The 24,641-nt window shown below is 36.7% G+C and overlaps 1 protein-coding gene across 1 annotated transcript in view; it reads right to left on the minus strand.

Moving 5' to 3' along the window:
• Positions 1-23,383, minus strand: part of LOC132553826 (mitogen-activated protein kinase kinase kinase kinase 4-like) — a 50,468-nt gene extending 27,085 nt beyond the window's left edge. The window contains exons 1-12 of the mRNA XM_060218105.1: positions 23,200-23,383; positions 16,673-16,738; positions 11,303-11,359; positions 9,524-9,568; positions 6,871-6,951; positions 6,585-6,633; positions 5,324-5,385; positions 3,500-3,590; positions 2,061-2,133; positions 1,478-1,535; positions 477-531; positions 193-271 (exon numbers count right to left, since the gene is read on the minus strand). Of these exons, the coding sequence (XP_060074088.1) occupies positions 193-271; positions 477-531; positions 1,478-1,535; positions 2,061-2,133; positions 3,500-3,590; positions 5,324-5,385; positions 6,585-6,633; positions 6,871-6,951; positions 9,524-9,568; positions 11,303-11,359; positions 16,673-16,738; positions 23,200-23,256 (773 nt within the window). The 5' untranslated portion in view covers positions 23,257-23,383. The remainder of the gene's footprint in view (positions 1-192; positions 272-476; positions 532-1,477; positions 1,536-2,060; positions 2,134-3,499; positions 3,591-5,323; positions 5,386-6,584; positions 6,634-6,870; positions 6,952-9,523; positions 9,569-11,302; positions 11,360-16,672; positions 16,739-23,199) is intronic.
• Positions 23,384-24,641: the final 1,258 nt, after the last annotated feature.

Below are 24,641 nucleotides of genomic sequence, written 5' to 3' on the forward strand. Positions count from 1 at the left end.
TACACACGTACAGACAGATGCCAGCACAGACTTACACACGTACAGACAGATGCCAGCACAGAGTTACACACATACAGATGCTCTGATCAAGTGGTTACTGATGTTACTCTCCCAAACTAAGTGGGATATATAACTACACGACAAAAATACCTAAATATTGTAAAGAGAAGAATGAAACAGATTTATTTTTACCATTTAGACGACTTTAATCGGGGAGGCTGGTTGCGTGGTATCAGGAACAGGGCCCTCATAGGGTGCATATCACAAAGGGCTGAAACAAAGTACAGAAAAATAGGCTTCATTTTCATTCTCCTACACAGGTTGATAGATCAACTGACATATGTTACCATGATATGCACAGAAGTGCATGGTCTTCTTCAAGTAAAGGGACATAACTCTATCAAGAGGTACCGTATACAAATTAAATAGCTAACATTTAGCTCCTAGTGGAGAACATTTCACCAGCCGACACTTACGTGGTTTTCCCTCCGCACATTCAATGGATGTGATTCCTAATGACCAAAGGTCACTCTGAAACAAAAAAACAACATCATCAACATAGAATTTCTTTATAATTAACACACAGTTTCTACTGAAACATGTAATTGTACCCAAAAATCATATTAACATTCACCACTATACAAATCCTGTAAAACTACAAAATGCAAAATATTTTCAAGCATTAATTTCATCAGGTACCGTCATTCAAAACTGATGTTTTAGTGTATAAACAGCAGATCAAGATTAATTAAAGCTAATGAAGCAAAATTTTATTCCATTACTTTATGACTCTCCAGAAAAATGATCGATAATAATCTTTAAGATAATTATTCTTTTCATTATTATTTCATTATACTAGATCACATGTCACCTTTAAAGTGTCAGTGTTTTTCATGTCAAATACAGCTAATTACCAGCCCCCAATGCCCAACTCCCCAATAAGCAGAAAGTTTCAGTGTTTTTCATATCAAATATAGTTGAATCCAGCCCAAATACCCTAATTCACTGATCAGTAAAAAATGTCAGTGTGCATCATGTCACATACAGGCCAATCCAGTCCCAAATCTCCCTACTTCACTGATCATGTCACATACAGGCCAATCCAGTCCCAAATCTCCCTAATTCACTGATCATGTCACATACAGGCCAATCCAGTCCCAAATCTCCCTACTTCACTGATCATGTCACATACAGGCCAATGCAGTCCCAAATCTCCCTAATTCACTGATCATGTCACATACAGGCCAAACCAGTCCCAAATCTCCCTACTTCACTGATCATGTCACATACAGGCCAATCCAGTCCTAAATCTCCCTACTTCACTGATCACGTCACATACAGGCCAATCCAGTCCCAAATCCCTGACTAACCAATCAACAGAAAAAGGCAGTGCTTATTGTGTCAAATACAGCCCAATATTTCCTCTTACTCCCAACTCCCTTTCCTGGACTGAAGCCTCTCAGAATCATATACAAACCCTGTTGTCATATGTTGCATCAGGATTTTCATCACAGGCAATAACTTCGGGCGCCATCCTGTTGATAAAGTAAACAAATACTAAGTACACTTAACATCCTTACCTATTACCTGGAAAATATGTACATGATTACCAAGTCTGTAAGAATACTGCTTACTGCTTAGATAAATAACTATTTTGACTTTTAATAGTTAATTGATGACATCACAGCAGTGTAACTACATCATTAATTGATGACATCACAGCAGTGTAACTACATCATTAATTGATGACATCACAGTAGTGTAACTACATCATTAATTGATGACATCACAGCAGTGTAACTACATCATTAATTGATGACATCACAGCAGTGTAACTACATCATTAATTGAAGACATCACAGTAGTGTAAGTACAATGCTTTACTCCCCCCTCCCTCTCCCCACTACTCACCCCTATACAAAATCAAATGCTTTACTCCCCCCTCTCCCCACTACTCACCCTTATACACAATCCATGTTGTACCCCCTGCTACCTTTAGCCCCTATATACAAACAATGCTATCACACACACAAAAAATAAATTCTCATATCAAATCTTACCAATACGGTGTCCCAATAAATGTGTTTCTTCTACCGATTGTCTTATCAAGCTGAGCACTGACACCAAAGTCCACTGTAACAGAACAAGACATATTCATCATGTGTATGTGTATACTGTATACAGTATGTGAAATTTGAGACTGATCCATTCAAAATTTTCCCATTATTAGCGATAACAAATTATAACTGCCATCATGGATTTGAAGTTTTTCCTATCAGACCAAAAATGGACTATGCATAACTAGAGATCATAGGAAACCTACAGAGGAAATTTGTGACTGATCCATCCAGTACTTCTCTAGAACTATTGATTTAAACTTATTACTGAGTAATGGATGGTGGCATCCACCATTGTATGTTCTTTGATGATTCTTAATATGTTGAACTTTTCCCTTCTTTTGTCTTCTTTCCTCTTACTTGCTCTTAATAACATCTTGTATTTAGACATGAGAGGTAACATCATTACACAAGGAAAACCTTCAACTTTTGAAATTCCTATCTAGAGCACAACCAAAGACCAAGGAGATTTAAATTCAAACCAAATTTGTGGACAAATTCTAATTTTTTCTTAAAGGTAAGTAGGATTTTAAAGAATTTGCTCTATCATCCAACCTAGCCCATATTGCCCCACAAGGCCTTGACCCACAATTTATACAAGTTGAGTCCTCTTTACACAAAGATGCATCTGACCAAAATCTGAGTAGGCATTTATGACCAGTTGTGACTTTAAGTTGACAATGTATGCTTATGGTATAAGCTCAACATTTCTTCAGACCAGTCAAGTTATAAACCTTGATATGAAATTTGAGAAAATTCCATCCAGTGCTTTTCAAGAAATAGCAAATTCAAGAATTTTCAAAGGACTGATGACAGACAGAAGCCACACCACAGATGTGTGGTGAATTCACAAGAGATCAAACGGTACCCAAATATGAAATGTGGGAAACATCCATTTAGTAGTTTTCCAGAAATAACAATAACAATGCAGTCAGTTGGCCACCTCGTTTTTGGATCAGTCTCAAAATGGACAATGCACAATAGGGACCAAGATAAACCAACATATAAAGTTCTACAGAAATACACCTCTACAAAAAAAGTGAAAACAGACAATGAACTGTTAACATCTAAGATGACCACTTGTCATTAATGTTGTTTTTGGATCAGTCCAAAAATTGGACAATGCACAATTAGGGTCCAAGGGGAACCTACATATGAAATTTGAAAAAGATCCAAATGGCCCAAGAGACAAGGAATTAATTTTTTATGGCATTGCCCAACTCAAGAACGATTTGAAAGATTAAAGTTCGAAACATCGTCAAAATCATCCACATAAGCTAATTGAAGATAGCAGCCAGGATATACCTGGAGGATATTTTCCTGTTGTTGCTGTGCTAATTTTCATTGTGAGAAATGTATCAAGTGTCATGTTGTATACTTACCAAGCTTAACTTCGGCATTGTCTGTCAGAAGAACATTCTGGCCCTTTATGTCTCTGTGTATGACTTTATTTCCATGTAAATGAGCGAGGCCCTGTAATCAGCATCATTAAACACGATCATAATATAAAATATAACACACTACACACTGTATATACTGTAGGATTTCTCTATAACACCCTACACACTGTATATACTGTAGGATTTCTCTATAACACCCTACACACTGTATATACTGTAGGATTTCTCTATAACACCCTACACACTGTATATACTGTAGGATTTCTCTACACTCTGTATATACTGTAGGATTTCTCTACACACTGTATATACTGTAGGATTTCTCTATAACACCATACACACTGTATATACTGTAGGATTTCTCTACACACTGTATATACTGTAGGATTTCTCTACACACTGTATATACTGTAGGATTTCTCTATAACACCCTACACACTGTATATACTGTAGGATTTCTCTATAACACCCTACACACTGTATATACTGTAGGATTTCTCTATAACACCCTACACACTGTATATACTGTAGGATTTCTCTATAACACCCTACACACTGTATATACTGTAGGATTTCTCTATAACACCCTACACACTGTATATACTGTAGGATTTCTCTATAACACCCTACACACTGTATATACTGTAGGATTTCTCTATAACACCCTACACACTGTATATACTGTAGGATTTCTCTATAACACCCTACACACTGTATATACTGTAGGATTTCTCTATAACACCCTACACACTGTATATACTGTAGGATTTCTCTATAACACCCTACACACTGTATATACTGTAGGATTTCTCTACCAATATAACACCCTACACACTGTATATACTGTAGGATTTCTCTATAACACCCTACACACTGTATATACTGTAGGATTTCTCTATAACACCCTACACACTGTATATACTGTAGGAATCTCTATAACACTCTACACACTGTATATACTGTAGGATTTCTCTATAACACCCTACACACTGTATATACTGTAGGATTTCTCTATAACACCCTACACACTGTATATACTGTAGGATTTCTCTATAACACCCTACACACTGTATATACTGTAGGATTTCTCTATAACACCCTACACACTGTATATACTGTAGGATTTCTCTATAACACCCTACACACTGTATATACTGTAGGATTTCTAACACCCTACACACTGTATATACTGTAGGATTTCTCTATAACACCCTACACACTGTATATACTGTAGGATTTCTCTATAACACCCTACACACTGTATATACTGTAGGATTTCTCTATAACACCCTACACACTGTATATACTGTAGGATTTCTCTATAACACCCTACACACTGTATATACTGTAGGATTTCTCTATAACACCCTACACACTGTATATACTGTAGGATTTCTCTACACACTGTATATACTGTAGGATTTCTCTACACACTGTATATACTGTAGGATTTCTCTATAACACCATACACACTGTATATACTGTAGGATTTTTACACACTGTATATACACCCTACACACTGTATATACTGTAGGATTTCTCTATAACACCCTACACACTGTATATACTGTAGGATTTCTCTATAACACCCTACACACTGTATATACTGTAGGATTTCTCTATAACACCCTACACACTGTATATACTGTAGGATTTCTCTATAACACCCTACATGCTGTATATACTGTAGGATTTCTCTATAACACCCTACACGCTGTATATACTGTAGGATTTCTCTATAACACCCTACACACTGTATATACTGTAGAATTTCTCTACCAATATAACACCCTACACACTACCTACCCGAAGGATTTCTCTTGCTATGTATGCTATCCATTCCTCCTTTAGTGAGTTTCCCTTCGTGGCTGTAAAATATAAAATTCATCAAAATCAGAGACAACTTTGTGTTAATATTTCTGAACAAACAAGATGCCCAATGGGCCTGTTTTGCTCACCTGTCTGCATCTTATATAGAAAAACCACCATTGAAAGAGTTGATTTTGGTAACAATACTGTTCATATCAAACATTCTACTTCTTAACACTGCACACGTTGTAGGCACAAAAAAAAAACTCCGGGGCAAATCAATTTGTTGCTGAAAACGGTTTGTTAAATTTTGAAATATTTCACTCAACTGACCTTAAAAATTATGTTCATGGTTATTCAACTGAGTAAATTTGGTAGCTCTTCATCAGTGTTCTTCTGGCCAAATATTAGACCTTGGACTTTTGGGTCATTGAGAAGAAGTTGTTTAAAGGGAAAAGTTGATGACAGACAGATCAAATGATAACACACAGAAAGATGACAGAGTTGTCTGCCCTTGTGAGCAGGTATTGATCATTACAGCCTTTGTTTGTGATAGTAAATGCATGTGAAAACGACGTAATTTTTAATATAAACTTATGATGTAACAATCTATACCTCCTCACAAGAGCAGATAACTCTGAATTACAAAAATATGGATTAAGTCCCTGTCTGGTTAGAAGTGTATCAATATTTAATCGCATTCTAAATAAGTTCAATAAACTTTTTACCAAAGCCCCACTACCCATAAACATTCTATTGTAGTTGACCCTATCATCCAGCTAATGTTTGTGTGTACCAAGGTAACATTATATTTGTTAATACCTTCAATACTAAATTACTTATTTACCAATAATATTTCAATCAGTGATTTGTCAATTTCAGTTGTCTTGTTCTTAAATTTTTCCTGTGTTGCTGATCATTTTTAGTGGATGTCTTGGTGAAATGTTAATTTACATTAAATGCATCATTTTCTTCAAATAGCATATACAAATATATATAGCATTATAATTACATATTTACATTATAATTACATATTTACATTATAATTACATATTTACATTATAATTACATATTTACATTGATTACATATTTACATTATAATTACATATTTACATTATCACCCATTTTATGAACACTATAAATAGTTTCCAAATAGCAGAGTATGGTAATGCTTTTTGATTGTCCTCAGTTAATCACCCAGCCACAACTTGCAGTGTGATGTATGTCCAACATTATAGTGTTATGACTATGCACAAACCTTTGACTAGATCAGTGACTGAGCCTGCTCCACAGAACTCCATGACCAGCTGAAATTACAAAGTATTAACTGTAGTGCCTACTGATTCTTACCACAACAAACAGAAATAATGATGTATTAACTAGGAAATAACAGCTAAAAGAAAATCTCATAGATAAATTACCAAATATTATACATCATTATCTCAAACAAGTATTTTGACGTCTCTGACATACTATAACCATATCTAGTGTTATACACAGGCAATATGTCATACAGCACGGTAAGTGATTGACAATAAATTTACCCAAAGTTGGTCATCTTTCCCAGGAGGACTCTTCTTAATGAAAGCACCATAGTAAGTTGCAATATTCCTGTGATTTGAGAACTGAAAACAGAAAGCATAATTACTACTCTATGAGGTCAAAGTTCAAACATGCCATACATCATCATGTCTGTACAAGCTAATGAAGTGCTTTTCTGTAATCCAATTGTACTCTCAAGTCAAAAGCACATTTGTCAAAGTGTTGAGCATTACAAGGCACAGTTAGTTGACAGGTCACAAACAAATATGGACGGCTATCGATGCCAAAAAAGCTATTATGATAGTATTGTGATAGTAAAATCACTATTGTGATATTATTGCGATAGTCAAGGGACTATTGCAATACTTTCACAATATTTTTTCTCACCTCAAAATTAAGCATCAAAAACTATTTAAATGTATAAGGATGCTCAATTTAGCAAATGCTCAAACTGAAAAAATTATTTACAATTTTCATAGAATCAAGTATGTAACACCTTGATATTTTATACAAAAATATGCTAATCTGTGATATTTGATGTGAAATTCATACACAGATGACTATTATTTTCATATAAGTCTTAGTTTTACAACAAATTTAGTATAATTCTCCTAAATTATCACAGTTACTACACCACAGTTAATATACTACTGGAGTACAGACCCCTAAATCATCACAGTTACTACACCACAGTTAATATACTACTGGAGTACAGACCCCTAAATCATCACAGTTACCACACCACAGTTAATATACTACTGGAGTACAGACCCCTAAATCATCACAGTTACTACACCACAGTTAATATACTACTGGAGTACCAACCCCTAAATCATCACAGTTACTACACCACAGTTAATATACTACTGGAGTACCAACCCCTAAATCATCACAGTTACTACACCACAGTTAATATATACCCCTAAATCATCACAGTTACTACACCACAGTTAATATACTACTGGAGTACAGACCCCTAAATCATCACAGTTACTACACCACAGTTAATATACTACTGGAGTACCAACCCCTAAATCATCACAGTTACTACACCACAGTTAATATACTACTGGAGTACCAACCCCTAAATCATCACAGTTACTACACCACAGTTAATATACTACTGGAGTACAAACCCCTAAATCATCACAGTTACTACACCACAGTTAATATACTACTGGAGTACACACCCCTAAATCATCACAGTTACTACACCACAGTTAATATACTACTGGAGTACAGACCCCTAAATCATCACAGTTACTACACCACAGTTAATATACTACTGGAGTACACACCCCTAAATCATCACAGTTACTACACCACAGTTAATATACTACTGGAGTACAGACCCCTAAATCATCACAGTTACTACACCACAGTTAATATACTACTGGAGTACCAACCCCTAAATCATCACAGTTACTACACCACAGTTAATATACTACTGGAGTACAGACCCCTAAATCATCACAGTTACTACACCACAGTTAATATACTACTGGAGTACAGACCCCTAAATCATCACAGTTACTACACCACAGTTAATATACTACTGGAGTACAGACCCCTAAATCATCACAGTTACTACACCACAGTTAATATACTACTGGAGTACAGACCCCTAAATCATCACAGTTACTACACCACAGTTAATATACTACTGGAGTAAAAACCACCCCTAAATCATCACAGTTACTACACCACAGTTAATATACTACTGGAGTACAGACCCCTAAATCATCACAGTTACCACACCACAGTTAATATACTACTGGAGTAAAGACCCCTAAATCATCACAGTTACTACACCACAGTTAATATACTACTGGAGTACCAACCCCTAAATCATCACAGTTACTACACCACAGTTAATATACTACTGGAGTACAAACCCCTAAATCACCACAGTAATTATATAGTCCACATTTATTACCTGTAGTGACATTAACAAACAGGAAATCTACAACTTTAAAAGATCTCCATCTAGAGTATAGCGAACCTAAAAATGAATTTTCCAAACAGTCTACCAAGTTCTCTGAGTAATAGTAATAACAAACTTTAAGGGGTCACTTGTCAGCCATGTAGTCTTCTTATTCTCACACTGAAGTGAATGGACACTAGGGATCGAGGGGAACTTCCTTAGGAAGTTTTAGAAATATAACCAAATGTGGCCATCTGTCAGCGATATTATTCTGATCAGTCTTGGAACTAAAAGGACAAAACTAGGGATCAAGGCAAACTTTCATCAGAAATTTGAAAATGATTCGTCCTGGCCTTCCTAAGGGAAAGCATTAACAGTAATTATCTAAGAATAGGTGACAGAATGATGATTGCATACGTCACCGAGCGAATCTGCCACAGTCTAATAATCGTGAACTCTAAACGTATAGCACGAAACACGATTATCTGCTTCCTAATTCTGGCAGGAGAACCAATGGTATTCTTCTTTTTAAAGTTCAAAGTGTTTGCTTAGACTCGGGGAGGGTTAATTGCGAACAACTCCCTTATTCCTGAAAGACACAGAAGTAGAGAGGGGCTCAGCTTATTTGCAAGGGGGGCTAACTTGCAGCAAAATATCATACTTATGAAAATTAGAATAGTTTTATATTCTAAATAGATGTATATGAATAGAAACTACTAGTTAAAACTCACCTTTTTCAAAACATTGATTTCCAACTTGATTTCCTCTTCTTCATCCTGCAAAAGAAAAGTCAGTACAGACAACAAACACAAACTTCTGAATAAGAAAAGTCAGTACAGACAACAAACACAAACATCTGAATAAGAAAAATCAGTACAGACAACAAACACAAACATCTGAATAAGAAAAGTCAGTACAGACAACAAACACAAACTTCTGAATAAGAAAAGTCAGTACAGACAACAAACACAAACATCTGAATAAGAAAAGTCAGTACAGACAACAAACACAAACATCTGAATAAGAAAAGTCAGTACAGACAACAAACACAAACATCTGAATAACAAAGATCAGTACAGACAACAAACAGAACATCTGAATAAGAAAAGTCAGTACAGACAACAAACACAAACATCTGAATAAGAAAAGATCAGTACAGACAAAAAACAGGAACATCTGAATAAGAAAAATCAGTACAGACAACAAACACAAACATCTGAATAAGAAAAGTCAGTACAGACAACAAACACAAACATCTGAATAACAAAGATCAGTACAGACAACAAACACAAACATCTGAATAAGAAATGTCAGTACAGACAACAAACACAAACATCTGAATAACAAAGATCAGTACAGACAACAAACACAAACATCTGAATAAGAAAAATCAGTACAGACAACAAACACAAACATCTGAATAAGAAAAGTCAGTACAGACAACAAACACAAACATCTGAATAAGAAAAATCAGTACAGACAACAAACACAAACATCTGAATAAGAAAAATCAGTACAGACAACAAACAGAACATCTGAATAAGAAAAATCAGTACAGACAACAAACACAAACATCTGAATAAGAAAAATCAGTACAGACAACAAACACAAACATCTGAATAAGAAAAATCAGTACAGACAACAAACACAAACATCTGAATAAGAAAAGTCAGTACAGACAACAAACACAAACATCTGAATAAGAAAAGTCAGTACAGACAAAAAACAGAACATCTGAATAAGAAATGTCAGTACAGACAACAAACACAAACATCTGAATAAGAAAAATCAGTACAGACAACAAACAGAACTTCTGAATAAGAAAAGTCAGTACAGACAACAAACACAAACATCTGAATAAGAAATGTCAGTACAGACAACAAACAGAACATCTGAATAAGAAATGTCAGTACAGACAACAAACACAAACATCTGAATAAGAAAAGTCAGTACAGACAACAAACACAAACATCTGAATAAGAAAAATCAGTACAGACAAAAAACACAAACATCTGAATAAGAAAAGTCAGTACAGACAACAAACACAAACATCTGAATAAGAAATGTCAGTACAGACAACAAACACAAACATCTGAATAAGAAAAATCAGTACAGACAACAAACAGAACATCTGAATAAGAAAAGTCAGTACAGACAACAAACACAAACATCTGAATAAGAAAAATCAGTACAGACAACAAACACAAACATCTGAATAAGAAAAGTCAGTACAGACAACAAACAGAACATCTGAATAAGAAAAGTCAGTACAGACAACAAACACAAACATCTGAATAAGAAAAATCAGTACAGACAACAAACACAAACATCTGAATAAGAAAAATCAGTACAGACAACAAACAGAACATCTGAATAAGAAAAGTCAGTACAGACAACAAACACAAACATCTGAATAAGAAAAATCAGTGCAGACAACAAATAGAAACATCTGATTAAGAAAAATCAGTACAGACAACTAACACAAACATCTGAATAAGAAAAATCAGTACCTCTGTAACGTTCATCACTTTGATGGCAGCCAATTGTCCAGTCTTGGTATGTCGACCCTGAAATTACACACAATAATATAATATAAAGAAGAGTAAGAGTATAGCTTACTTGTTCTGCATCTTACACAGAGACCTCTGAATTGGAAGTGTTTACTGCAGTAATACTTGGACAGAGTAAGTATACAAAGACACCCGTGTCACATGTGACCTTGAGTGGATGATGATGATGATGATGATGATGATGATGATGATGATGATGATGATGATGATGATGATGATGATGATGTAAAATTACTGGAGATATACTGATAACAGTTTACTGTAGGCCTATAGACACTGCATAGGAAATGGGATCAACTTAGAATTTCTTATTTATTTATGCTATAATTATGAAGAATCTTAAATCAAAATGAAGCTCTTGCAATTCTCTTTCTGATCATGTTTTCTGTATTTTAATGCTGTGAATAGAACATAAGTAATTGCCTAACATGTAGTTTTTCACATTACTTAGTTCAACCCTCTCAGACCTCCAGGGGGCTTGGCCTAATCTATTGGAACATTGTGACATCACTGTGAAAGGTCTTTATAATTTATTCCAAATTATGCCAAGAAAATTCCCAGCCAAATATATTCCTTTAATAAGTCATTGGAAGGTTCTACATATTTGTATATAAGCCTTTGTGAAACTTTTACTGGCCAAATATGATAGCCTTTGATCAATCAGAAGTTGTTAATGATTTTACCAAATTTAACACCAGTGACCTTAAATATTTTTATGGGTCAAGCTATTTTTTCACACACTATGTAGGCATCATAAAGGGAACCTTTTGGCCAAATATTATGATTTTAGGCCTTTTGGTTAAGCAGAAGTTGTTCAAAGGTTTAACGCATTTGACCATTGTGACCTTGAATATGGGTCAAGGCATCATTGAGAACCTATTTTAGAACAATATCACTATCCCAGATGTTTTGGATAATCAGAAAATGTCATTTAAAGGTTTAACGCATTTGACCCCTGTGACCTTGACTATGGGTCAAAGTCATTTCTTTTTGCAAACTTTCTTGGACTTCATAAAAGGAACATACTGGCCAAATATACTGATTCTAGGCTTTTCGATATTTCAGAAGAAATTGTTTAAACGTTTAAACACATTTGACCCCTGTGACCTTGAAGGTTGGTCAAAGTCATTTCTTTTAACAAACTTTGTAGGACACCATAAAAAGAACATAGTAGCCTAATATAATGATTCTAGGCCTTCCGGTATTTGGGGAGAGGTCGTTAAAAGGTTTTAACACATTTGACCTCTGTGACCTTGAATATGGGACAAGGTCATTTCTTTTCACAAACTTTGTTAGGCTTCATCAAAGAAACATTCCAGCCATACATAATGATTCTAGGCCTTCTGGTATTTTGAAAGAAGTCGTTTAAAGGTTTTAACAAATTTGACCTCTGTGACCTTGAATATGGGTCAAGGTCATTTCTTTTTGCAAACTTTGTTGGGCTTCATCAAAGGAACCTTCCAGCCAAATATGATAACTCTGCGCCTTTCAGGATTTCAGACTGATCATTATTAGAGTAATTAGGACCAGGGTTACAACCTCCCTGAGGTGACTAATTAGGACCAGGGTTACAACCTCCCTGAGGTGACTAATTAGGACCAGGGTTACAACCTCACTGAGGTGACTAATTAGGACCAGGGTTACAACCTCCCTGAGGTGGCTAATTAGGACCAGGGTTACAACCTCACTGAGGTGACTAATTAGGACCAGGGTTACAACCTCACTGAGGTGACTAATTAGGACCAGGGTTACAACCTCCCTGAGGTCACTGATCATTATTAGAGTAATTAGGGGTTGCTTTAGCCTGTTTTGTCAATCAGAAAACAGTTGTCATATATCATGACCAAAATGGAATTGTCAGTGGTCCCATTGCACAGGTTGTTAATATACACAAGGTGAGTTCAGCTGAAACATTGGAATTCTTTATATGAATTTGCTCTTGTTTTAAAAAAAACATTGAATATTTATGTGTTAAATCTAAATAGAGTCATTTGACCTCTGACCTCTGACCTCTACCTGATACAAGTCCTGCCTCCAGTCGGGGTTAGTGGAGTTCCTAGATGGTGACAGAAGGTTGAAGACGTAAGAGTAAGGAAGTGGACCTATGTACAGATATGGTTTATTTCATCCCAAACAAACATCAGCACCAATGCTCAAAATTAGCTGACAAAAGGCCAGGAAATTGCTTTGCCATACAGCCTGAGCATCTTATTTTTTGTATGTCCAATTATATACTTGGCTCTAATTGTTAAGTTCACAGAAAATTTTTAATTTGTAAAATCGGCCAATCTTAATTCTATAGTCCTTTGTTATGATTTGTCATTATTGTAACAGGAAAATAGCGCTGGTATCTAACCCACTGACTGGTTTAATACTCTATCCCTCGAGGGAAATTCCCTCCAGCATGTATCTATGCAAAATTAAAACCTGCCTCAACACTCCCCACTTCTAATGTGTTCTCCCCAAAACACCATATCAACCCAGATTCTCCTACAAAGCCTCTTTGTGGCTTCTTTAACTTGGAGCAGTCTACAACACCAAATATAACAAGAAAGGAACAGTGTACAATGAATCCAACCCACAACCCCTGGTTTACTAGTCTGTTGCTCTACCATCAAGTTGGTGGGAAATTCCCTCTAGTGCAAATGTACACTAAAACCTGCTACACTAATATAATGTAACCTTAAGCCTGACATAAACAGAACAAGTTAGTGGGCTGTCATCTTTCTTTACTCTAACACTCTAGGCTTCTCCGTTTTGTTGAATCATATCAACTCTGTGTAGGTAAACAAAGTATGACATCACCAAGGTAAACTAGATAATCAACTCATAGTGTCACTATGTTGAAATGGTTGGGAATGTTAGGATATTGTTGCTATGGACATAGACATGGACATGGATATAGACATGAGGTCACTGTACCTAATTGTTGATATAGACATAAGGTCACTGTACCCAAATGTTGTTATAGACATGAGGTCACTGTACCTAATTGTTGATATAGACATGAGGTCACTGTACCCAAATGTTGTTATAGACATGAGTTCACTGTACCTAATTGTTGTTATAGACATGAGGTCACTGTACCCAAATGTTGTTATAGACATGAGTTCACTGTACCTAATTGTTGTTATAGACATGAGGTCACTGTACCTAATTGTTGTTATAGACATGAGGTCACTGTACCTAATTGTTGTTATAGACGTGAGGTCACTGTACCTAATTGTTGACATAGACATGAGGTCACTGTACTTAACTGTTGTTATAGACATAAGGTCACTGTACCCAAATGTTGTTATAGACATGAGGTCACTGTACCTAATTGATGTTATAGACATGAGGTCACTGTACCCAAATGTTGTTATAGACATGAGTTCACTGTACCTAATTGTTGTTATAGACATGAGGTCATTGTACCTAATTGTTGTTATAGACATGAGGTCACTGTACCTAATTGTTGTTATAGACGTGAGGTCACTGTACCTAATTGTTGACATAGACATGAGGTCACTGTACTTAAGTGTTGTTATAGACATAAGGTCACTGTACCTAATTGTTGTTATAGACATGAGGTCACTGTACCTAATTGTTGCTATAGACATGATGTCACTGTAAATAATTGTTGTTATAGACATGAGGTCACTGTACCCAATTGTTGATATAGACATAAGGTCACTGTACCTAATTGTTGTTATAGACATGAGGTCACTGTACCTAATTGTTGCTATAGACATGATGTTGCTGTTTCTATGTGGTGACAGGTGTGTCTGTATCCATGTGGTGACATGTGTCTCTGTATCTATGTGGTGACAGATGTCTCTGTATCCATGTGGTGACAGGTGTCTGTGTGTTTATGTGGTGACAGGTGTCTCTGTATCCATGTGGTGACAGGTGTGTCTGTTTCTATGTGGTGACAGGTGTGCTTGTATCCATGTGGTGACAGGTGTGTCTGTTTCTATGTGGTGACAGGTGTCTGTATCCATGTGGTGACAGGTGTCTCTGTATAAATGTGGTGACAGGTGTCTCTGTATCCATGTGGTGACAGGTATGTCTGTTTCTATGTGGTGTCAGGTGTGCTTGTAACCATGTGGTGACAGGTGTGTCTGTTTCTATGTGGTGACAGGTGTGCTTGTATCCATGTGGTGACAGGTGTATCTGTTTCTATGTGGTGACAGGTGTCTGTATCCATGTGGTGACAGGTGTGTCTGTTTCTATGTGGTGACAGGTGTGCTTGTATCCATGTGGTGACAGGTGTATCTGTTTCTATGTGGTGACAGGTGTCTGTATCCATGTGGTGACAGGTGTGTCTGTTTCTATGTGGTGACATTTGTGCCTGTATCCATGTGGTGACAGGTGTGTCTGTTTCTATGTGGTGACAGGTGTCTCTGTATCCATGTGGTGACAGGTGTCTCTGTATCCATGTGGTGACAGGTGTCTCTGTATCCATTTGGTGACAGGTGTGTCTGTTTCTATGTGGTGACAGGTGTCTCTGTATCCATGTGGTGACAGGTGTATCTGTTTCTATGTGGTGACATGTGTGCTTGTATCCATGTGGTGACAGGTGTATCTGTTTCTATGTGGTGACAGGTGTCTGTATCCATGTGGTGACAGGTGTGTCTGTTTCTATGTGGTGACATTTGTGCCTGTATCCATGTGGTGACAGGTGTGTCTGTTTCTATGTGGTGACAGGTGTCTGTATCCATGTAGTGACAGGTGTGTCTGTTTCTATGTGGTGACAGGTGCCTGTATCCATGTGGTGACAGGTGTGTCTGTTTCTATGTGGTGACAGGTGTCTCTGTATCCATGTGGTGACAGGTGTCTCTGTATCCATGTGGTGACAGGTGTCTCTGTATCCATTTGGTGACAGGTGTGTCTGTTTCTATGTGGTGACAGGTGTCTCTGTATCCATGTGGTGACAGGTGTGTCTGTTTCTATGTGGTGACAGGTGTCTCATGTGTGACAGGTGTGTCCATGTGGTGACATTTGTGTGTATCTATGTGGTGTTTCTCCATGTGGTGACAGGTGTCTCTGTATCCGTGTGGTGACAGGTGTCTCTGTATCCATGTGGTGACAGGTGTGTCTGTTTCTATGTGGTGACAGGTGTATCTGTTTCTATGTGGTGACAGGTGTGCTTGTATCCATGTGGTGACAGGTGTGTCTGTTTCTATGTGGTGATATTTGTGCCTGTATCCATGTGGTGACAGATGTCTCTGTATCTATGTGGTGACAGGTGTGCCTGTATCCATGTGGTGACAGGTGTCTCTGTATCTATGTGGTGACAGGTGTGCCTGTATAGTATTCTAAACTTACCTTGTACACCTGTCCATAGGTGCCATTTCCAACCACTTCAATGAGGTCAAAAATTCCAGCTGGATCCTGAAATACATAAAACAATTATTCTTCCAGTGTCAAGATACTTCTTCTGTAAAAAAACAGAAATAAATAGATTATAGATAAAATAATTGATTAATGCGCGTGAAATCAACTAAAAGCTACTGTCATATCTTAGCGAATCAGTGTTGGTAATTAAGGATGAGCATTGAATACCTAGATAACAACAAGTTATAACATCCATGTGTCGAGTTCTCACTTTACAGGGAGAATATCCCATGATATTTGTTTTTATCCCTAATGTTTGTTTAATGTTTGTTCAAGAAAAACCCTGTAAGACAATTAAACCCTCTGCCTTCAATCTGATCAAAATTATTTGAGAAAGCTTATCATCCCAGCTACTGGTCAAATATCCGGACCCTGGACCTTTTAAATGTGGGTCAAGGTCATCCATTTGAACAAGTTTGTAGTCTTTGTACATGATACTTTCCAAATATCACAATCCTGAGCCTCTTGGTAATGAAAAATAACACATTTCGAGATTTCAACACATTTGAGCCGTTTGGTCTTATAATTTGGTCAAGGTCATTCATTTTATGAAAGTTGTCCTTCATTGCAGCATCTTACTCTCACAATGTCAGAACTTAAGGTATACTGGTGATTTGCAGGGCTCAAGTTTTATGGTGGAGATTTTTATTGAAAGTAATGGCTCAAATCATACAATTAACAGCTAAATAAATAAACAATATGGATTCCTCAATCCACGCTGGTGATGTCTTGTGGATCTTTGCTTTTGAAACAAAGTGGTTAAAAATAACAGCATGGTATACCTTGTCACAGTGAATAATGCCTGGAATAATGTGAAACATTAATAAGTTGAAAAACTCTATAAATCAACGGTTATTTTGGGTTCTGAATGGCAAACTAACTGGTAACCAGGTATAAGTTGGGTATGCAGGGATAGTCAGCAAAGTTAGCAGCACCAAAAAACGCAGAACGAAGGAGAGTTCAAGGTTTCTATATAAGGAAGTCCAAAGCTATGTTCATAGAGATATGGTACAAAAACTCTCGTTAGTCTGGCAGTCAGCCATTACTCCTACAACTGGCCGTTAGTCTGACAGTCAGCCATTACTCCTACAACTGGCCGTTAGTCTGACAGTCAGCCATTACTCCTACAACTGGCCGTTAGTCTGACAGTCAGCCATTACACCTACAACTGGCCGTTAGTCTGACAGTCAGCCATTACTCCTACAACTGGCCGTTAGTCTGACAGTCAGCCATTACTCCTACAACTGGCCGTTAGTCTGACAGTCAGCCATTACTCCTACAACTGGCCGTTAGTCTGACAGTCAGCCATTACACCTACAACTGGCCGTTAGTCTGACAGTCAGCCATTACTCCTACAACTGGCCGTTAGTCTGACAGTCAGCCATTACTCCTACAACTGGCCGTTAGTCTGACAGTCAGCCATTACTCCTACAACTGGCCGTTAGTCTGACAGTCAGCCATTACTCCTACAACTGGCCGTTAGTCTGACAGTCAGCCATTACTCCTACAACTGGCCGTTAGTCTGACAGTCAGCCATTACTCGTACAACTGGCCGTTAGTCTGACAGTCAGCCATTAATCAGCCATTACTCCTACAACTGGCCGTTACTCTGACAACTGGACGGACAACAAGTAAATTTTTTTCAGGAGAATATAAATTAATTATTTCATACAACCCTCGTATACAATGTACAGCTGGAGACCGGAGTAATTATTCGCATTCCTTACATCAAAACATATTGATGTACTACAATTCTATGCAGGTAGATGTTTCCTTCATGAAAACCTGTTGCAAAGTCTTTCGAGAAATTGCCCTCCATTCACTCACTTTGATAGATCCTCTGAATCAGAGGGCTCTGCAAAGTCCTATTCCAAAGAAGAGCCTGAGGTGAGAAGTTGCAGGAAGCAAACACCCAGAAACTCCTAGTAAGGTTTATAAGCAGCCTGATAGGTCTCTCTAAAGGCTGCTCTGATGAGATCTGGTAACAAAGATCCTTCAAGTCTGTCACAGATGATCTTTTAATCCCAATCTATTTTAAATCATTGTATTTCTTGTGTTGTAAACAAGGGATGCGGTCTTTACAAACTCCTTCAGGTAAGTAGGGGGTTTCCCTAACATTTGGAGTCTGGTATACAGTTACCTTTCTTCTTTTAAAGTATCGTCTCAACATCCATTCTGGACCGTTATGTATTTCAGGACAACTATTTTGTCAAGCTGATAAATATGTGAACTATTGATTTACGAGACCTTGCACCCAAATGATTTTAGTAACAGACCAGGCTTCCAGAGAGAATGAAAAATGGTGATTAAATCCATTCATCATGAAACATTATGTATAAATATTTTGTCAGCAAATTTGTGTATTTTTTTCTTAATCACATTTTTACATGTCAAACCTCCTCCCAGTTGTGATAAATTAGTCCACCAATCCATCTTCATATGCCAGTGTTTTGTTGTCCTCGGTCAAGTGTATTAGAGTGTCAGTGAAACTGATAAATGCTCCCTAAAAAAAACTTCAATGGTCGCAAAATTTTAACAAAGGGCAATAACTCTGTAATGAAGGAGTTGCGGGCCCTGAATTGGATATACTACACACTCTCTAATTATGAACAATATAAACACCAAGTTTCATGATCCTAATTTTAACGCAACCAAAGCCATGCTCATGAAACAAAATTTTAACAAAGACAATAACTGCAGAGGGTCATAGGCCCTGACTTAACATCATAGCATGTTTCTTTCGTTATTGTATGACTGAACCAAGGACTATAACTCTGTAATTAAGTGGTTTCAGCCCTAATATTGGTACATTTTACATTGCCTACATATGACCTATGTATACAATAAGTTTCATTATCCTAGCTAAAATGCAAGTAAAGTTATACTCTGGGTAAGAGATCTCTTTTTTTTTTTTTTTTTAAAAAGGCAATTACTGGGAGGTTGAGAACTCTGAATTTGGTACACAGCATGTCTTAGAATGATCAATGTATACGTTGTGTTTCATGATCCTTGCTTAACTGTGGACAAAGTTATGCTCCTGACATGAAAGGACAGGCATGGATCATAGGCCACACCTCGTTAAAATGTTTAAAAATGCACATCATACATTGCAAAATAATGTTTTTTGTTGTTTCATTTCTGATTCAAATTAACCGGTAAGATGTAGGCTAACATGTGTAAATTTAATTACAGTTACTATTTTGTGGCATAAAAAAAGAAGTTTTCAAGGAAATATGGCTCATCTGAGGTAAAAACAAACAATGAAAAATTAGAGTCTAACCATTTAAAAAAGGTGCACACACAGACACAAATATCCATCATTTTTTACAAAATATATCTTTTTTTTACTTATTTCTTTTATTTCTCATCGAAATGTCATTTCAGTTCAAATGTTGCCTTACACATGTCTATATGTGTACACTGTAAGGTAACATGAGCCACTGTGTGATGTCATCAGTGCAGTTTCTGATATATTCGTCAGTCATCTCTAGGGTGATTGTATAAGTGGGGGTAGAAGTGGATAGCTATATTTTTAATAATTCTGGCATTTCAGTGATAAATGGATAAATCTTGCAGCATCATGACCATATTCAATTCATTTATTTTTTCTTTGCACTTTGTAACCATTTATTGATCAAGCTTTATAATCAAGATACGATTCCTAACAGGTCAGAATCTAATACACATCATCGTTAATCAGACAGTGATTGTAAGTGTTTTATCTTGGTTAACATTGCCCATTGATATTTAAAATCAGACCAGAGGTTAAAATAATTACTGTCTGATCTCCTTGTCTGTTGTAAAATCAGACAGCAGGTTAAAATAATTCATGTCTGATCTCCTTGTCTGTTGTAAAATCAGACAGCAGGTTGAAATAATTCCTGTCTGAATCTCCTTTTCTGGTGTAAAATCAGACAGCAGGTTAAAATAATTCCTGTCTGAATCTCCTTGTCTGTTGTAAAATCAGACAGCAGGTTAAAATAATTCCTGTCTGAATCTCCTTGTCTGTTGTAAAATCAGACAGCAGGTTAAAATAATTCCTGTTTGAATCTCCTTGTCTGGTGTAAAATCAGACAGCAGGTTAAAATAATTCCTGTTTGAATCTCCTTGTCTGGTGTAAAATCAGACAGGAGGTTAAAATAATTCTTGTTTGAATCTCCTTGTCTGTTGTAAAATCAGACAGCAGGTTAAAATAATTCCTGTCTAAATCTCCTTGTCTGTTGTAAAATCAGACAGGAGGTTGAAATAATTCATGTCTGAATCTCCTTGTCTGTTGTAAAATCAGACAGCAGGTTAAAATAATTCCTGTCTGATCTCCTTGTCTGTTGTAAAATCAGACAGGAGGTTAAAATAATTCATGTCTGATCTCCTTGTCTGTTGTAAAATCAGACAGCAGGTTGAAATAATTCATGTCTGAATCTCCTTGTCTGTTGTAAAATCAGACAGGAGGTTAAAATAATTCCTGTCTAAATCTCCTTGTCTGGTGTAAAATCAGACAGCAGGTTGAAATAATTCCTGTCTGATCTCATTGTCTGTTGTAAAATCAGACAGCAGGTTGAAATAATTCATGTCTGATCTCCTTGTCTGTTGTAAAATCAGACAGCAGGTTAAAATAATTCCTGTCTAAATCTCCTTGTCTGTTGTAAAATCAGACAGGTTAAAATAATTCCTGTCAGAATCTCCTTGTCTGTTGTAAAATCAGACAGCAGGTTAAAATAATTCCTGTCTAAATCTCCTTGTCTGTTGTAAAATCAGACAGGTTAAAATAATTCCTGTCAGAATCTCCTTGTCTGTTGTAAAATCAGACAGGAGGTTAAAATAATTCCTGTCTAAATCTCCTTGTCTGTTGTAAAATCAGACAGCAGGTTAAAATAATTCCTGTCTAAATCTCCTTTTCTGGTGTAAAGTCAGACAGCAAGTTAAAATAATTCCTGTCTGAATCTCCTTGTCTGGTGTAAAATCAGACAGCAGGTTAAAATAATTCCTGTCTAAATCTCCTTGTCTGGTGTAAAATCAGACAGCAGGTTAAAATAATTCCTGTCTAAATCTCCTTGTCTGGTGTAAAATCAGACAGGTTGAAATAATTCCTGTCAGAATCTCCTTGTCTGTTGTAAAATCAGACATTTGAAGTATTAGAACATCTTACCTCAATTCTTATGAGCATAATGTTATTATACACTGACAGTGTGATCATCAGGATGTACAGTTTTATAACATTGATATATCTATGGTATGTCAGGTGACATTCAAGAAAGTGGTGAAATATGTAATAATGTGTACTTATGTCATACATGTTTTTCTTCCTGCGTCTGAAGCAGTGGAGTGTAAAGAGAAAGTTAGATGCACATACTCACACTACAATGTGTATGCATTATATTCTTACACACTCATCCATCACTATTCATTAATAAATGCCAAACACGATAAAGGAAAATTCAATCCCCTCCGTGTCTTTGGTAAGTCACCAGACATTGTATTTTGTGTAATGTTAAACACATATATATATCTCATATCCCATATATAAAGTACTGTAGTAGCTAACCTGTCACACAAAAAGTGAAAGCACTACATGTTAATATCTACTACAGGGATAGTTTCATATTTTATAGGTTGTCTGTGTATAATAAATTTTATTAGAGTCTATCAACTGAGACCTATATATTGGGTCACAAAAATTACCTACTAAATTGCAACCAGAACTCCTGCAGCCTATCAACACCTTTTTACCCATGTTCTTTACACATACTCCTCAATGTGGGACAGAGCAGATAAAAATTAAGAAGGATGTTTTAATGTTAAAAACTATTTCCCGCGTGTTAAGCACTGTGTGCTACCTGCTCTGTAGGCAAAGCATGTGGTGTAAAAAGTGCTGTCGGGCATTGGCACTTGACAGAAATATGTTGTCTCTGTATGTCTAGCTGTGGTAGTGACTACAGTGTGTGTTTCAACAGGATTGAAGGAACAACTTTGTTGTTTTCTATTGCTTGTCATTAGGGTCAGAAAGTTTCCTCGATTGTGAGAAATATTTCACGTATTAAAATGACACTATACAGAAAATACGCCGGTATGGCCATTGAACTGCACACATACCACACGTGTGCTGCACCTGTCTAACCATCCACACGTGTTACACAGGAGTGGACACATGAGTCATGTTCAAATAGTTTAGTAATTATCGCATCGTTAGATATATAAACCATATGAATGTATGCAAAATTGTTTCCTCGACAAACCTTTCAATCACACATCACGTTGGTGGTCTCTGATCAGAAGAATTTATCGTTAAAGTCGGGCCTTTGTTGTCATTCGGATCTCGTCAGCTGATTCCACACTATATATTCTGGAGATGTTTTCCGACATATTGTAAATCATGTCACACTTACATGCAGTATATTGGTAATACTGATAGCCTTGTTACAATTTCTCCTGTTTGTACATGCATCAGATTAAATACCTACCCGTAAACTTGACAGATCTATATCGTCCAAACTGACGTTCACAGATGTAGCCGCCATATTTGATCTTCATTCGAAAATATATCACTTCCTCTCGATTTCTCGGCTCGGAAAGGCACTCGCCGAGCAGTATTTTAGGCCGGTAATGACCAGATATTCTCTTAAAGAGTCATTCTATCCGGTTGTCTGCCGACAATTGTACCATATTTCTATTTGAAGTCAAAAACCTGCACCGAAATGTCTATCTTAACTTGTATATTTACAATGTTAAGTATCGTGACAGGTGCGATGCATTCTGGGTAAAGGCAGATATTTTCATCGTTGAACCCACACCGGGAAGATGAGGTCATCCTATCGGATGGTAGTGGGGCCAAGCCCACGAAATTTAGATACGGCATTGAACCAGCTTCTTTCAGTATATTTAATTGTCACAACCAATTTTTTTACTTACTGTTAATCGTTGGAAATCTTCATCCAAACAGTATTTGTCTCTTTTTGACTGGCCTTTTCTGCTTTCTGAGTAAGGAAGGGTAATTAATGTTTGTTTGTTTTGGTTTTTTTTCACATTAAGAAATTACACGATCGGTCATTGATTAAATAAAGAAATCAAACATATCTTCAGAGTAGTAATGACGATACGGTATTGTAAATACCATTTTATTTTGCGTTCTTGTCCAAATCGATTAGAAGCTCCATAAATAAAATAGTAGGACGGATCTTGAAGGCCATGTTTTTCCACTATTTTTTTATTTTCCGTTGATGTGACGCAATGGTAGCTGCAATCCACAGGGCGCCGCCCCTCCCCAACCCCGTGTAACGGGCATACGTACGTCTGCCACCCGATAATGAGTGTTGTTTGCACATATGCATGTAGCGGCGATTGTCCGGTGGTATGTTAAATTGGCTGATTTCTCATCATCTCCAGTTTGTGATCACAATATTCGTTTTTCGGATAAAGAAAATATTTTATTCTAGATATTGAATGAAATACACATATTTATTTTAAACAAAAAGTTTCATCTTCGGTGACATATCAGCGTCCAGTATGGTAGTTTTATTAGTGGTTACAAACAGTATACACGTGTGCCCACCTCTCTTCAGTGGTATATCTATGAAATATTCACGAGCGCTTGTTTTATTTGATGTACGTTAGATTGGTATGTGAAAACAAATGTACAACCTAAACTGGTATGTTTGTTTTTCCTAGGCGTTAACCAGTAGCAGTGACATCAGACAGGTGCTCTGCTCCTGACTGGGACCGGCGCTGACTGGGACCGTCACGATAGATAACTCGTGCGGACTTACAGAAAATGTAGGAAAGATTGCATGCACAATGCTACTAACGCATACAAGTGTATAACTGATACAAACACGTAGAAGTGTAACGTTGTCAATTTTAACGACATTTCAGTGTATTGATACAAAGAGTAGTGCTTTACTCTTTG

Source organism: Ylistrum balloti, unplaced genomic scaffold (assembly GCF_031769215.1).
Source record: "Ylistrum balloti isolate Yb309-2 unplaced genomic scaffold, AGI_CSIRO_Ybal_v1 Utg370358, whole genome shotgun sequence".
Classification (NCBI taxonomy): domain Eukaryota; kingdom Metazoa; phylum Mollusca; class Bivalvia; order Pectinida; family Pectinidae; genus Ylistrum; species Ylistrum balloti.